Raw genomic sequence first — 16,346 nt, 5'->3', positions numbered from 1 at the left:
CCCAAAAAGCCTTAAAAATTTATAAGCTTTTTTTATTAATATTTAAAAATATATATATTTATCATCCCGACAATCCCGGCTGAGATATTAGATAAGTTTTGAGAATTAGGGGGACTAGGTTCTTTGCGGGGTCCCCCTCCAGGAGGGGGGCCCAGCAAAGAACTTAGCCCCCCCGGGCCCCCAAATCTCTAAGTACGTCCCTGCCTCTAGCTCATCCTTGGTCTACCCCTTCTCCTATCTCCCTCTACCTCACATAGACCTACACTGTTCTAATCAATCTCTCATTCTCCATTCTCTTCACATGGCCAAACCATCGTATTTCTCTTAACATTTCTCACCCACATCAACACCACAACATTCCTTTATTTCCTCGATTGTCTGCCTGTCTCTCCACATAACTCCACATGCTTTCAAATTGTGTAAATGCGAAAAAAATGTCAACAAAAATAAGTGACAATGAACAATGACAGCAACAATAACGATGACGACGACGATGATAACAAAATCACACCACCACCACCACCAACAACAATAACGGATGCAGTAGAATGGTGTCAACAAAAAGCATAATAACGACAATAAATTCTCCTTTTTTTTTTTTTTTAATCGTGTGGCAGGAGTAAGAGTAAAGTAAAATACAAACAACTCCGCACAAAAGGAGGTTTGCTGTTGACGGCCACCATGCATGCCCTCGATCTGTTGTATATGGGAGAGAGGTGAGAGTTGGAGGGACGGCAGCAAGACGACAGAGGATTTATTATGGTACGTGACGTGGAGGTGATTCGGCAATGGTCACCCCTTACGAAATTTAGGCATCTGGAGACACGTAGATAGATAAATGGATAGACAAATAAACAGATATATAGATACTTTTTCTTTTTTTTTTGTAAGTTTTGAGATACTGCCGGCAAACTGACGGGGGAACATATACTCGTAGGCATTATCAAAGTAATTCTCTCTCTCTCTCTCTCTCTCTCTCTCTCTCTCTCTCTCTCTCTCTCTCTGTTAGTTACTCTGTCAGTCTGCTAATCTGTCTGTCTGTCTGTGTCTGCTTCTCTCTCGGTTTCTGTGTCTGTTTTTGTGACTGTTTCTGTCTATTTGCCTGTCTGTGTGTCTCTGATTTTGTTTTTCTGTCTGTCTCTTCTGTTTCTCACTTTCCGTCTGTCTGTGTGTGTCTGTCAGTCAGTCAGTCGTATGTCTTTCTGTGTCACTGTCTGTCTGTCTGTCTGTCTGTTGTCTCTCTCTCTCTCTCTCTCTCTCTCTCTCTCTCTCTCTCTCACACACACACACACACACACACACACACACACACACAAATGTACGAGAAGTCCGGTAAGTCCTTTCTCGTAAGTCTATTTCTGATTGCCATAGTCTCATAGCTATATTTGTCTTCTTTGTCCGTCCTCCACCCTCTCTCTCTCTCTCTCTCTCTCTCTCTCTCTCGGGAAAGGAAGGAAAAATTCTACGGCATTACTTATCCGGGCACTATGTTTGAATTTCAAATAACCTATCCAGTATACTCAGAAAAAAGGCTAGAATGTGGACCATCATCATGTAGAAAGATTTCGAATTTGAAGGAGCTAACTTTATACTTACACACACACACACACACACACACACACACACACACACACACACACACACAACGGTTTGAGTGAGGTCAGGTCGTTCCCGAAGCAACCTCTCAAAGGATGCTGGGTCTAACAATATAGGTAGATAGATATATAGACAGATCAAAAGATAGGCGGACAGATAGATGTGTAGACAGAAAAACAGGTAGTCTGATAGATAGACAGGTAGATAGACTGACAAGCATAAAGAGAGATGGATAGATAGACAAACATGTAGGTAGGGATGGAAATACTTTAGAGATGTGAGAGAGAGAAACTTAAACAGTTACACGGAATTAATTGTCTTGGTATTCAACCCTCGATATTACGAGAGAGAGAGAGAGAGAGAGAGAGAGAGAGAGAGAGACCTTGCAGCCATCCTTGCTAGTCCTTCCTGCTCCAACCTTCATGTCACACCACTCTCTCTGTACCCTCACCTCACTCATATATCTCAGGCTTGTTTTTCGTAGGAGAGACGTGGGGAGTATCGAATATTACCATACTATTGTTTTCTCTGAAAGGAAAATAAAGGAAAAACGAAAAAGAAAAGAAAATAAGAAAAAAAAATCTTGGTGACGAGAGCAAAATATATGTTATTTCCGATTTACAGTAAGGAAGAGAAAGAACACGAATTTCCAGTGTGCCCGTTTTCTTCTTGCAAAAGCGAAATCAGTGTCACAAGAGGAATTTGATCCTACCTTTAATGTGATTCCATGACCTGTCAAACACTCCTAACCAATGCTCCAAATCGCCATGCTAATTTTTCTCTCTCTCTCTCTCTCTCTCTCTCTCTCTCTCTCTCTCTCCATAACCTGGCCCAGATCCTCGTCCTGTAGCGGCTTATTTCACATAGATCATTGTAAGAAAAAATAAAGAAGCATAATACTATGGTTCCATATCCTTTAGCATTACTTCGTGATCAGCATTATATTTTGGTGTTAATCGCTGGCAGCAACTCATCATTCAAGATGAAGAGATGTCATTTCTGGGCCAAGTTAGATTTTTAAAAAAATGTGCACCAGATACTCAGTGTGTGTGTGTGTGTGTGTGTGTGTGTGTGTGTGTGTGTGTGTGTGTAATTCACCGGGTCGGTCAGGATCACTTGATGGTCGTGATCGTCAGCTTTTACCCTCCCGGAAGGGAGCTGAGAGCTCATATAGTCCGATCTAAGGGCAAGGCTGTGACCTTCACACACGCACACACCCGTCCCCTTGCTCAAGGGGGACAGTAACCACCCACTTCATCAGTGAAACTTTTCGCAACCTGAGCGAGGCGCGAACTCCCGTCCACCAGTTGGCAAGCGAGAACGTTACCTCGTGTGTGTGTGTGTGTGTGTGTGTGTGCGTGTGTGTGTGTGTGTGTGTGTGTGTGTGTGTAAGATAAGCTAATATTTGCGTTTTTTTAAGTTAATGGCACCAAGGAGTTCCTTAACTCATTTGCACCCAGTGTCCTAAATATAGGACGGAACTGGACATTTTCAAAATTTAATAAACAAGGGAACCCTTGGGTAGGGACCTATGAGCTTCGCGACTATGAGCCGACAGGCGGAGGGCGGTACGCCTAGCACCCTTCCAGCAAAATCCCTTGCACAAGAACTCTGGGAGCTAATGGGTTAATGCTGTTCACATACGAGTAATGAAAGAAGAAGCGTTTAGAGGCTTCAAAACGTATTTATTTGACTGGTATGTATTTAAATAGAACCCAGGTGGTCAAATTCTGGGTGATAAGTTCCTCGTCATACGTCATTGATTTCGCTCTCGTAAGGATGGGAGTGACGGATTCTCTTAACGATGACTCTCTTAGACTTTGTGCTAAAAATTTTTCGTGTGTTCTGGCGAATATGGGAAAGGTGAAGGTGTGGGAGTCTCTAGGATGAGAGGGGGGATGGGGGAAGAGGCAGGAAGAAGTAGGAAGTCGGGGTGAAGTTGAAATAAGTAAATACAGTACCGGCCATGGATGGGAAACGAGGAGGGAGTTAGGTGAGGTTGAAATTTTTAAATAATATGCATGACACGAGGAGGGAGCCATGCGAGGATGGAGTAAGGTGAAAACTTTAACTTATTCAGTATATTGAAGGTTATATATCACGACGACAGGGATGGAGTATGGGAAGTGAAGTGTTAGTTGAGGTGAGAGAGAGAGAGACCATGTAGTGTATGGAATTATAATAACTGATCCAAGAGAGAGAGAGAGAGAGAGAGAGAGAGAGAGAGAGAGAGTTCCACTTACCCATCTTACAAATGGAATGCGAATGCTTAACCCTCAGTGCGATGTCATCTTTTATTTTATTCTTGCTACTTCACATCCATTTTATTCGACTTAGGAGATATCTCTCGTACTGAAAGGGTTATTAACAGTCTTGCTTGATCAAGGTCCTTCTGGGATGAGACGTCTCTGACATCCTGGCCAAACCCAGTCACTCACTATCTCACCAGTTGCCACAGTACCTTCTTAAAGGGTAGAATCAGTAAGTTACAACCGTAGAGTTTTATGAGCGTCACACGGGAGTGTTGAGGGATGGGAGGTAATGGTTGCATCTGATCTGCGTCTCTGAGGAATGTCTGAAGTGCGTGAGGTTTGCAGCTGGGGCGTATCTGCGTGGTGTGGGTGAGGGGCGAGTCCCAGAACGAAAGGCACCTTTTGGGATGTGTTGGGGTAGTGGATACCACTGGGGTGGGTACCCTTTCATTGCCACTCCACTCCCCCAACATAAAGAAAATCGTCTGAAGGTTGCAAGAATAAAATAAAAAGCTTGGTCGTGGTAGTGAAGAGAGAGAGAGAGAGAGAGAGAGAGAGAGAGAGAGAGAGAGAGAGAGAGAGAGAGATCTAGGATGCACTCATGAATTTTTGATCACCCGTAGTATCGATCACTGACCCAGAATAGCCTGGACTACATTGGTGACTCCACATCTTACCTTACCTTACTTTACCTTATCACACTTTCCCTACCTTACCTTATAACACTGTGTCTTACCTCACCTTATCACACCCTTCCTTGTATTACCTTATTACACCTTGCTTTGCTTTACCTTACCTCATCTCACCTTAACTTACCACGCCTTCCCTTCCCTTCCTTTATCACACCTTGCCTCACCTTATCTTACCTTACCTTATCACATCTTACCTTACCTTATCACACTTTACCTTACCTTACCTTATCATCTTATCTTGCTTCATTTTATCACACATTACCTTACCATGCCTCATCTATTCACTGTGCCTTACCTGACCTTACATACTTGCCTTATCTTATCACACCTTGCCCTACCCTACCTTACCTCACCTTATCACATCTTGCCTCACCTTGCTTCACCTTATCACACCTTATCTTACCTTTCCTTAACGCACCTTACCTTACCTTATCAAACCTTGCCTTACCTTATCGTGCCTCACCTTATCACTTGGCCATACCTAACTTTACCTTGCCTCATCTTATCACACCTTGCCATACCTTACCTTATCACACCTTGCCATATCTTACCTTATTACACCTTGCCATACCTTACCTTATTACACCTTGCCATACCTTACCTTATTACACCTTGTCATACCTTACCTTATTACACCTTGCCATACCTTACCTTATTACACCTTGCCATACCTTACCTTATTACACCTTGCCTTTGCCATACCTTACCTTATCACACCTTGCCATACCTTCCCTTACATTTTGCCATACCTTACCTTATTACACCTTGCCATACCTTCCCTTACATTTTGCCATACCTTACCTTATTACACCTTGCCATACCTTACCTTATCACACCTTGCCATACCTTCCCTTACATTTTGCCATACCTTACCTTATTACACCTTGCCATACCTTCCCTTACATTTTGCCATACCTTACCTTATTACACCTTGCCACACCTTTCCTTACATTACTCATAGTGTAGCAGAAATGAGCCACTGCAGGAAGACATCCCACTTTGGTAGGGGATACTGAAAGCTGTACCTAATACCTCCAGTCAGATTAATAAAATGATATAGAAATAGCAAGAATAAAATAAAAACATTATCATCATGGAGGGTACTGTCATAAATATCAGTCACATACACACATCCCCAACATTTATCTTACAGCACATTGATCAACATGTCCCCTGCAGCTTTGGATATTACAGTACCCTATTCATCACTTACCAGAATTCTGGTATCTACCTTACTATTTGCATCATTATCTTTTCATCTAAGACTTTCTGGATGTTAAAAAAAATAAAATAAAAATCTATACCTCGATAGTGTCCCTAGGTTGGGTTTCCACAATCCAGTGCATATAAGGGTAAATTACCAGGCTACTTCTTTTTGTGGCATTACATAATCAGAAGGCTTCCATGGTCACCTGTTGAGGATGGAATGCTGTGACTGAGGTATTCTGACCACTAGACAACAATATACAGTATTGCTTAATATCCATCCATCATCCAATCCTATGTTGCCCCATGAGGACCATAAGAGCCCTGGGCTAGGCTAATTGGTCCTGACATTTAAGATGAGTGACCGGCCTCACTCATCCCGGAGTGGCATTATGTGAGCAATAAACTCCAACCATCCCTTGGATAAAAACCTACACAAGCTTAATCCGATTAGAGCACCTTAAATACCCACTAAACCACCAGGTGCCATAATTTAGTTACATCGTTACCACCCACCATAGCAAATGGTTTCCTGGTGTACAGGAACCCATTTGGCTTGTCACTCAGTGTAGAGTCACCCATAGACAGAAGAGGAAAGAATGAAGGAAAGAAAGATAGAAGAGGGAGTGCAAAGTCACCTGGAGGCAGAAGGAAGAGGAAAGAATGAAGGAAAGACAGATGAGGAAGGATGGATGAGAGGAAACAGCAGACACCCAAAGCAGCATTACACTGAGTGAGTGGATGCTGAGTGCCCCTCAGAGTCTGCAAATGCTATATTAGGATAATCATACAGCCATTAGAAACCCATATACCTTTATTTGCAAGGTAACTATGTCACCCCAAAATCCTTGCATAACCTGTAATTCTGTGCTGTATTTCACCATCCTCACACTGTAAGATTTGTGCCACATTCACTCAACGTCTGAGACCTATCATGTAATATGTTAGACATTCATAGGTTAATCCCTTCCATCCTATGATATTTTTTTTCCCCTAGTGTATTGTTGCTACCATCATGATTTTGTTCATTCTAGAGAAGAAATTCATGGTGACTGGGTATGAAAGTGCTTCCATTAACTTCCTCACATCCTGTTTTCTTCCACAAAGCTTGAAAAAATCTGATGGTAGAAAGACTAAAACCAGAGTGTTATCAGACTGAAGAGATCAAAATGTTTTAGGGGATATAAAGCCTCATTTAGAAATGATATGATTTGTCAATCTTGGCTGCACGTAACACCCTGTCAACCCTAAGTAAATTAGTGTAACTCTTATCATAACTCTGCAGTCCAGCGAATTCCCCCCCACCATCAGCATTAATGTGAAAATATATGGAATTAGCACTACGCATCTGATAGGTATTCTAAAAACTAAAAGGTGGAGGTGAATGATGCTGACTGGAGGTGCTTATCAACTCCAGTCAGTCAAGAGTACCGTAAACTTCTTTAAAATGTTAAATCATAAATTATGCAATTACCTACCAAATTCACATGGACAACAGTAATGCAGAGTTTTGTTTTATTACTCATCTCAGTTCACAATATGGTTCACCATGTTCAACCGTAAACCATAATCTGTATTAATTTATAGGTCCTCATAATATGTCCGATAGGTATTCCTAAATACTGCAACTTCTTCTTTTAATACAATCAGCACTTGTAAGTTAGGGGAAACTGGTAGCAATGGAACTTTACTGGCCAGTCATTATGTAAGATACTACGCAAAAGAAGATACAGTATTATATAAAAGCGTCGATATATAACAAGGAATTAGTGTACTGTACTGTACTTGTAGGAGATTTATGTTAGAAAATACAGCTTTCTTTAGACTTTTACATAATACTTTAATGATATATATACATACGTATTTTATCTATCTATCTACAGTGTATATATATATATATATATATATATATATATATATATATATATATATATATATATGTATGTATACAGACATACACAGTATATATATACAGTAGGGTCCCAGGTTACATCACTCAACTTGCATCAATCTCAAGGTTACAATAGTCTGCTACAAGGAAATTTTTTAAAAATAATGAAGAAATAAACATAAAGTGCAGGTTTTAAAGTGTTGCTATCTGCCGCAAAATGTCTCTTTCTACTCTATTCTCTTCTTATCTCTCCTTCCTAATTTCCTCTCCTCCCTCGCTCATCCCCTGCCGTTACCCCATTCCTGTTTCTTTCCTTAAATACTGCCTCTGTCTATTATCCCCCCTCTCATCCTCATTCATTTTCCTTCTTGTCCATTTCCTCACTAATCCTTAATCTCTCATCTGTGACTCATTCCCCTCCCCATTCCTCTCTTCTTTCCCCCTCCCTCTATTCCCTTCTTTTCCTAGCTTCCTACACCCATTTACCCTTCTCTTCCCTCCACACATCACACTTCCTTCCCTCCCCCCCTTTTTCTGTCCTCCCTTCCCTTCTTCCTTTCCATTCCTTTAATACACTATCCCCCTTCTCCATTCTTCTCTCCTCTCCTTTTTTTCCCTTGTTGTCTCTTTTTCCTTCAATTTCTTTCATTTCTGCCCTTTTCACTCACTCCTATCTCCATTCTCCCTTCTTCAATTCATCACTTTCTTGTCTCTTCCATCCTGCATACCTTGTCCCTAATATTTCACATCACCTCCCCACCCACTAACACTCTATCTATCTATCTATTGCCAGACGCCTTAATCCCACACGGGGTGGCCATAAACAAATCGCCCTAACACTCCCTCGAGGTATAAATGTACGATGTACATTCAGAAACTCGAGTTACATAAAAAATCGACTTATGTCATCTCAGGAACGGAACTCTTATGTAACCCAGGACAGTACTGTATATATATATATATGTGGCACTGAAATATACAGTATGTTATATGCAGCCAAACGTCATGGGTCTGGACTCTGTTCGTGTTGGCCAGAAACATTTTCGGTAAACCTCTAAACATAAACACAAGGCTCTGTAAGTTTTGTGAATGGTGAACCAAATGTCAGAATTAACTCAATTGTTATATTACAGGCTTGTGTCTTTCCTTTAACCTAATCCATACCTACTTCCATGCAACAGCAACTGAGGACAAAGGAAATTAATTTAAAATTATCAGATACGAATGAGAGGAAACTGATACAAAGCAAAAACTGTAACCACCAAGTGTGTTGCAAATTGTCTGTAAAAGCAAAAACTGTATCCAACTACAGAGTTGCAAATTGTTTGTAAAGCTAAGTACTTCAACTGATAAAGTGGCTACCAAATACTTTCATATTTCTAAAATAAATAAATAAATAAATACAAATAATAAAGCCGTCAACACTCCAAAAGTACAATTCAGTTACTAAACCAACTGCTGATCCATAAACTGGTTACTGTACTGCTATAAAACTAGTCTGCAGCAATGAACAGAAATGCAAAACTGAACTAAATCACCAGCATTATGTGCTAATGAGCATAGACAGAACTGAATGATTAAAAAATGGACAAAGTTGCAGTGTGTTTGCTGTATTGTACTTTATTGTTGTTGAATAATCCTGGTCTGCCAGGCTGAGCAGACCCATCTACTGCAGGGAAGCAACTGTCCCTACAGGGCTGTTCCATGCAGTGAAGCAGTGTTTCCTTGTGGCAGACAGCATCTCACCATTATTACAATGCAGTGTTATGTACAACTTTGTGAGTTGTAATTCATTATCATTTCACTATAATAATGACTCATTAAACATAATGACATGGATAAAGTTGTCTAAACTATACCTACTGCACTTGCCAGAATAAACCAGACTACACGTTTACAATTTTCAATACTCATTATCTCTATGCTTCATTTCTTAATAACTTTTTAAGAATAAAACTGATATGTATGACCCATTTACTCTGTTGATGTATTTAGTACTGTATTTTAATCCTGCTAGTTTCAGAGCCTATTATGCAGTTCAGGGGAGATTTACTGAACTGGAAGGGTTAAAATCAGATGAAACCCCTCATGACTTGATAACACTACAAAGTTGAGTGACCCTATCTGGAAACAGGAAGAATCAAATAACAAATACATCAGTGGACTGAAGGGGTTAGTCTATTACCAGATGATCTAAGCTTTCTTGTATAAAGGATAACTGTTATGGAGGAATGCCAGTCCACAGAAGTCTGAATAACGGCAAGTGAAAAATACTCATTCCTAATATTGACATCCTTAACCTCTCCAAACAGATGACATTCTGTTCTTCATTCTTGCTGCCTCCAGATTACTTTATTCACCTTAGGGTAGACTTTTCAAACTGTCTGGGAGATCTTTAGACCAGCAACTTCTCTCCAACAGGATTCATCTGGGTGTAGAATGAATGAAATAAAAAGGACACACACTACAGAGATTTAAGAGTACAGGGTGGTCCATAAATAGTGCTCCACTAGAAACTATGATGGTTTCTTGTGTGTTGCAAAGAGGATTGAGTCAACTGATTTGGGTATGGATGTGGCAGTGGGAAAAGGAAAAAAGTAAGTGACGTAATGTACACAATGATACTGCTGACAGAGCCCTCCTGTCAACACACAAAAATCACCTAGCAAAGCGGAAGAGGAACAATTTTTATGAGCCAACCTATAGTTATACATAAAGCTAATGGAAGCACTTTATTCTCTATCTAACCTGCAAATCCCCTACACAAAATGTGATGCAGAACACTCATAAGCTATAGGCTCTGCTCACTTTTTAATCATACACTTGTTTGGAGAGGAATCATGGCTAGGATTTCACTCGCAACAAAGACACTTTACCAAGTGTTAAGATGGTATTGCAAAGATGCTAGATTGCCTGAGGAACTGTTCACAATGACAATGTTACTCGTGCAGTCAGAAAAACTCCAAACTTTCAGTGAGAAATCTTCTTTCAGTGCCTGGCTACAACTGCATTTCAGTCAAAGGGCAGGGTAAAAGGTAAGCTAAATCGATGCCTCATGTGTTCAGAACAAAAGCTCCCTCTTCCCCAGAAGTAATAAACAAAATATTTGCAAACAACATTTAAATTCTGTGCAGTGATGTCCATTTTAGTTCATCCTTGCTACCTTCTGATGCTTTTAGTCGGTTCAGGGATGACTCGTGATATGGAAGGGGTTAATGAATGCTACATATGACCCCCACCTGTTAGATATGCATTAAGCTGAAAATAATTGTTTCAAGGTAGTTAGTAAGACTAAAAGATAAAATACATTACATGTACATCATTGTAAGGATGACTTGAATTTCCTGTAATTTATGTACAAGTAATGTAGGTACAGTACTCACTGTACCTATTATTCTGTATTGTATTTTGTAATTGTTACACAGTAATATTGTAAAGGGCCACTTAAAGGGTGAAGAAAGAAGACACCATCAGTTTCTTGTGAAAGTAGTCATTTGCTTAGCAGTGAGCATGGTCTTGCAAACGGTCACAGATAATGCGTAAAGTGATGCAATATATGAGTGACTAAAGGCAAAGATACTTTGCTCTAAAGAATAAAAACCGCCAACATACCTTTTGTTCAGATTAAGGTTAGTGTTCACTGGGACTGTTAGCTGGCCATTTGTTATATGAATGATGAAGTTAAGACTCTGGTTTTGTATGTAAAAATGTTAAAATTCCCAAATGATGATGTGCTCTCCTGAATATGCAGAATAGCTCAAGTCCCCACTTTCATAAAAATGTGTTGTATTTGTTAAAAATTATCATGGGTAGGAAAATGACAGGCCTATTTTAAGTTATATCAATTCTCCACGCAAAAGTTTTAGTCCCTACCGTACTCCTTCAGAAATAGTAAATTAAGAAAAAATAATGTAAATTGTGCTATGCGAAGTTAAGTAGCTTAGGCTGGTGTCCTGTTGCTCCCAAAAACTTCCTGAGATCCTGTGGAGAAACTCCTAGAGTTGCAGCATTACTCAGTGGGTGGAAGTTGACATAGGCATGGGAGGAGTCAAGTGCCACAGAATCAAGCAGGAATGTCACTTTCTGTTCTGTGTCATTGGCCAGTGCAAAGGGAGTGACACAACCCTGGGCCACCCCTATGACATCCAGCATCACGGACTCATCAGCAAAACGCAACTCCTTGACTCCCACCTGTTTGGCTACATCACTGAGTTTCACCTGTAAGGAAAATCATATATAATCAATCCAGACTGTCACCCATCTCTATTTGTTTTTTTGCAATGAAGTTCATACTAAATTAAAGAAAAATGCCTACTTAAGTTCCAGTACTGTACTAATTATAAAGCTGATTTAACCATTTCCCCCACTGAAAGTACTGTATTGTACTAGTTATAAGGAAGAAACTGTAACAGTGTGTAGCTAACTTTCTTATACAGTATACAATACTGTATTTTCCTCCAGCATCTTAGAAGAAGGTCAATACCTAGTAAAACAGTTACTACAGTCACCTAGCTCTAAATGTCCATGTACTAAAACCTAGTGAGGGAGTATGAACAAAACCCTTTTTTTTTTCTTTCAATATAATTTCTGAGGCACAACAGAACATGTCTGATATTTCTGAGCTATGGTACACTCTATAATGTGGACTGCATGCTGAACACAGCAAATAACCAAACCTGCTTTATAAATGACCACTAAAATTACAAGCTTGCCTTCCCCTCTGCAAATTTAGTCCCAAGGTTATATATAATTTTTTAATTTTAAGCAGTGTCTCCTCTTTTTCATAAGGGCTAAGGGGTTGCCCCTGGGTAGAGGACTTTGGTTTTGGGGTATGTAGCATTTTATGATCGGATGCCCTTCCTGATGTCTACCAATGACCCTTGGATGGACTCAAACCTCTGACCCTTTGGTCAGAGTGCTCTAATCCACTGAGCCACGGCTGCTACAACCAGCTAGATGACAGGAAGGTGCTACCTCTCCCTCCAAGGCAGCTTATCCGAGTGCAGTGCGAACTCACGACTTCGGTCTCGCGTCAGGCACTCTACCACTGACCAACCATGCCCCCTAATGATAATGTAATAAGTAATTCATTTCTTCAATCCAGTGACATATTCCCTAGTTTATTCTTGCTACCACCAAACAATTTTATCAACTTAAGAATACTCCATAAAGGTGAAGGAGTTACTGAAGACTATAACTAGCCAGTTTGAAATGTCTCTCCAGCACTAAGCAAAACTGTGTGTGTGTGTGTGTGTGTGTGTGTGTGTGTGTGTGTGTGTGTGTGTGTGTGTGTGTGTGTGTGTGTGTGTGTGTGTGTGTGTGTGTGTGTGTGTGAGCACGCGCGTGCATGCGTGCGTGCATACTTTTCATTGATTCATTCAATCATCATCTAATCCCATGTTGCCCCGAGGAGTGTAGGAGCCCAGGGCTAGTCAAGTTGGTCCAGACATTTAAGATGAATGTGGCCAGCCTCACTCATCCCTGAGTGGCATTACGTGAGCAATGAACCTCAACCACCCCTTAGATATAAACCTGAACTGGGTCAATCTGATTGGAGCACCTTATTTACCAAATAAACCACCAGGTGCCATAATTTGGTTACATGGTTACCACCCAGAAGGGCACTCACCATCCACTCATTTGATGTCATGCTGCTCTCAGGTGCCTGCCCTTTCCTCTCTTCTTTCCTTCTTCTTGTTTTTCTTTCCTTCCTTCCTTCTTTCTCTTGCTTCTGTCTATGGGTGACTCTACACTAAGTGACATGCCAAACAGTTTCCGGTACATCAGGAAACCATTTACTACACTGGGTGGCAACCATATAACCAAACTTTGGTGCCTGGCGGTTTACTGGGCAATTAAGGAGCTCCACAAGGGATGGTTGAGGTTTACTGCTCACACAGTGCCACTCAGGGATGAGTGAGGCTGGTCACTCTCGTCTTAAATGTCAGGACCAACTTGCCTAGCCCCGGGCTCCTACGTTCCTCATGGGGCAACAGGATTAGATGATGTATGTATGTATGTGTTACCAACCAGCACAGTAAATGGTTTCCCGTACAAGGAACCATTTGGCTTGTCATTCACTGTAGAGTTACTGGTAAACAAAAGGAAGAGGAAAGAATGAAGGAAAGAAAGACATATTTAATTTCTGGATTGAAGGGGCTAACTCAGGTTAAGAACACACACCTCTGCATCATGTCTGGCTGAGAGAAGGTAGAGATCCTTCCTCTTCTTGTCTTTGAGGAAAAGATTCTTCATGTGCAACCCAGGGATGTTCTTCTCCTTGACACACTTCATAAGTGCCTCAACAGTGAACACTTCCTCATGATCAGTCACTTGGTACTTGATCCCCAGACTTTTAAGATATGATTCCAGTCCAGCACGGTCCATGTGAGGCTTTTTAATGTCAACTCCGTTTGCAATTGCTGGGGATTTTTTAGTGGCATCTCCATTTGCAACTGATGGTGACTTTTTAGCAGTATCTCTGATTGTAACTTTTGCAGACTTTGGTGACGCCTCTTGCTTCTTTGCTTCGGTCCTCACCTGCTGCAAATTTGATTTTTCCATATTTGATTCTGAAGGATGTTTAGATTCAGGGGTTGCTGACTCCAACTCTGAGGACAAACATCAATCATTACCATAGCTCTAGAAAACTGACAACATTTAATATTACAAAGGAAATCTAATGGCCAGAGTAGGATAACAATATGTGGAGTTTTTTGTTGCTGCTGAATGCATCAGATGATAATGGTGCTAGGCAATATAAGATAATATGCATCAAACTACACGAGTGCTGGTATTACACAGTACTCCTGACTTGTCAAATTAAACTTCCTCTCTTTTATACATACAGCACCTTACCTAAAATTAATCTTCCCTCTCTTCTAAACCAACAGCACCTTATCTAAAATTAAGCTTCCTCTCTTCTATACCAACAGTGCCCTACATAAAATTATGCTTCCTCTCTTCTATTACCAACAGCGCCCTACATAAAATTAAGCTTCCTCTCTTCTATCCCAACAGTGCCCTACATAAAGTTGAGTTTCCTCTCTTCTATACCAACAGCGCCCTATATAAAATTAAGCTTCCTCTCTTCTATACCAGCAGTACCTTGGTAAAACAGGATTCCTAAGTAAGCTTCCACTCTTCTAAACCAACAGTACCTTACTTAAAATTAGGCTTTCTCTCTTCTGTACCAACAGTTCCTTACCTAAGCCTGCCATGGAAGTGAGATACTTGTACCACTTGGCAACATTACTGGGTGCTCCAATATCCAGGCCCAACTGCTTTACCAACGACCACGCTAACACGTCTGCTATGCCACAACTGCAGCCCATTAGGAATGTGTTCTTCCCTAGCCTTGAAATAAAGGAAGTTATGGAGCTATTAGTAAGTCAGTCAATCAGTCAACACTTTCAGCTGTCACATGCCATTTCTTCACCACTCTGACCTCTATTCCCACCTTGGGATGGGGTGAGGCAAGACCCTAAAAATAAGGAAAGAGATAACACAGGAGAGAGAGAGAACTATCAAATGCATGCTCAGAGAAGCAAACCTGACAATCATTCACTCATATATAATCAAAGCAATCATGCTCTCAGAATCCTGGCCCTACCTCAATGGCCCAACCACCTTCACATATTGTACTGTATTTTTTTCCTTTACAGATGAACTTCATGTTACCTACCAGGAACATTCAGCTTGTCATCATCATCATCATCATCCAGACTTCCTTTCCCACCCAAGGGCAGGGTGAGGAGTAGCAATGTCCAGACAGCACAAACCTGCCCAATCCAAATAGGTCACACTTAAATTCACTCATCATTTAAGCCCCCGGAATCCTGGCTCTACCGGGTACGCCAAAAAACGTTCACCACATTCTGCAGCTTCACACAAATGTATCTGACTGAGTCGATCCGGACGCTGCCATGCTCACAAGGGGTGCTAAAATCCCTGATCATGCATTTCTCCTCACAACATTCATCCAGCCAGCTCGACCTTTTGTCAGTTCCCTAGCCTCACCGACTTCCAAACCTCTCTTCCTCAAACACTCATCCACCACATCTCCACCTTCTCCTTGGCCTACCTCACCTCCTCCCTCCTTCAAATTCGCTCAGGTATACCTTATTCACCACCCTATTGTTATCCATCCTTTCCACATGACCACACCATCTCAGGACACTCTCTTCGGTTCTGGTGTCCACCGACTTCCTCACTCCACACCAATCACGAATCACATTATTTCGTATCCTATCCACCCTCTGTACTCCACATACACTCCTCAACAGTCCCATCTCCACTGCTCTTACTCTACATTTCATTTTCATGCTACACCACAGTCTCACACCCATATGTTGAGAGTTGGCACTAACACTCCCTCATGTAAGCCTTGTGCAGCTGCAACACTCAAGCTTCCGTTTCTTATCAAGGACTTCACTGCACCAGCTACTTTTCTTCCTTGTATCACTCTACTTTCAACTTCTTTTGCACATTTTCCTCTCTTTTCTATCACTGTACCCAATTATTTGAACTCTCTCACCAATTCCAGTCTCTCTCCATTCATTGTGACATCACACTGGGAGTCCCCTTCTCTCTCAATAACTATCATTTTACTCTTCTCTACATTTACTCTCAAGGCACGACACTCACAGACATCAACAAACTCTGCACTAGTCTACCAAGTTCCTGTCCGGTACTTGCAAGCAGTACTGC

General features: G+C 41.1%; 1 protein-coding gene across 1 annotated transcript in view; it reads right to left on the bottom strand.

Annotated features, from left to right (window-relative positions):
• Positions 1-11,032: 11,032 nt before the first annotated feature.
• The window catches only part of AIMP2 (aaRS-interacting multifunctional protein 2), a 31,721-nt gene continuing 26,407 nt past the window's right edge, over positions 11,033-16,346 (bottom strand). The window contains exons 6-8 of the mRNA XM_080280490.1: positions 14,845-14,993; positions 13,821-14,248; positions 11,033-11,855 (exon numbers count right to left, since the gene is read on the bottom strand). Of these exons, the coding sequence (XP_080136616.1) occupies positions 11,559-11,855; positions 13,821-14,248; positions 14,845-14,993 (874 nt within the window). The 3' untranslated portion in view covers positions 11,033-11,558. The remainder of the gene's footprint in view (positions 11,856-13,820; positions 14,249-14,844; positions 14,994-16,346) is intronic.

Source organism: Coenobita brevimanus, chromosome 85, assembly GCF_032717465.1.
Source record: "Coenobita brevimanus isolate Jiangsu-jjx chromosome 85, ASM3271746v2, whole genome shotgun sequence".
NCBI classification, from domain to species: domain Eukaryota; kingdom Metazoa; phylum Arthropoda; class Malacostraca; order Decapoda; family Coenobitidae; genus Coenobita; species Coenobita brevimanus.
This window is presented reverse-complemented; position numbering and strand designations above follow the sequence as displayed.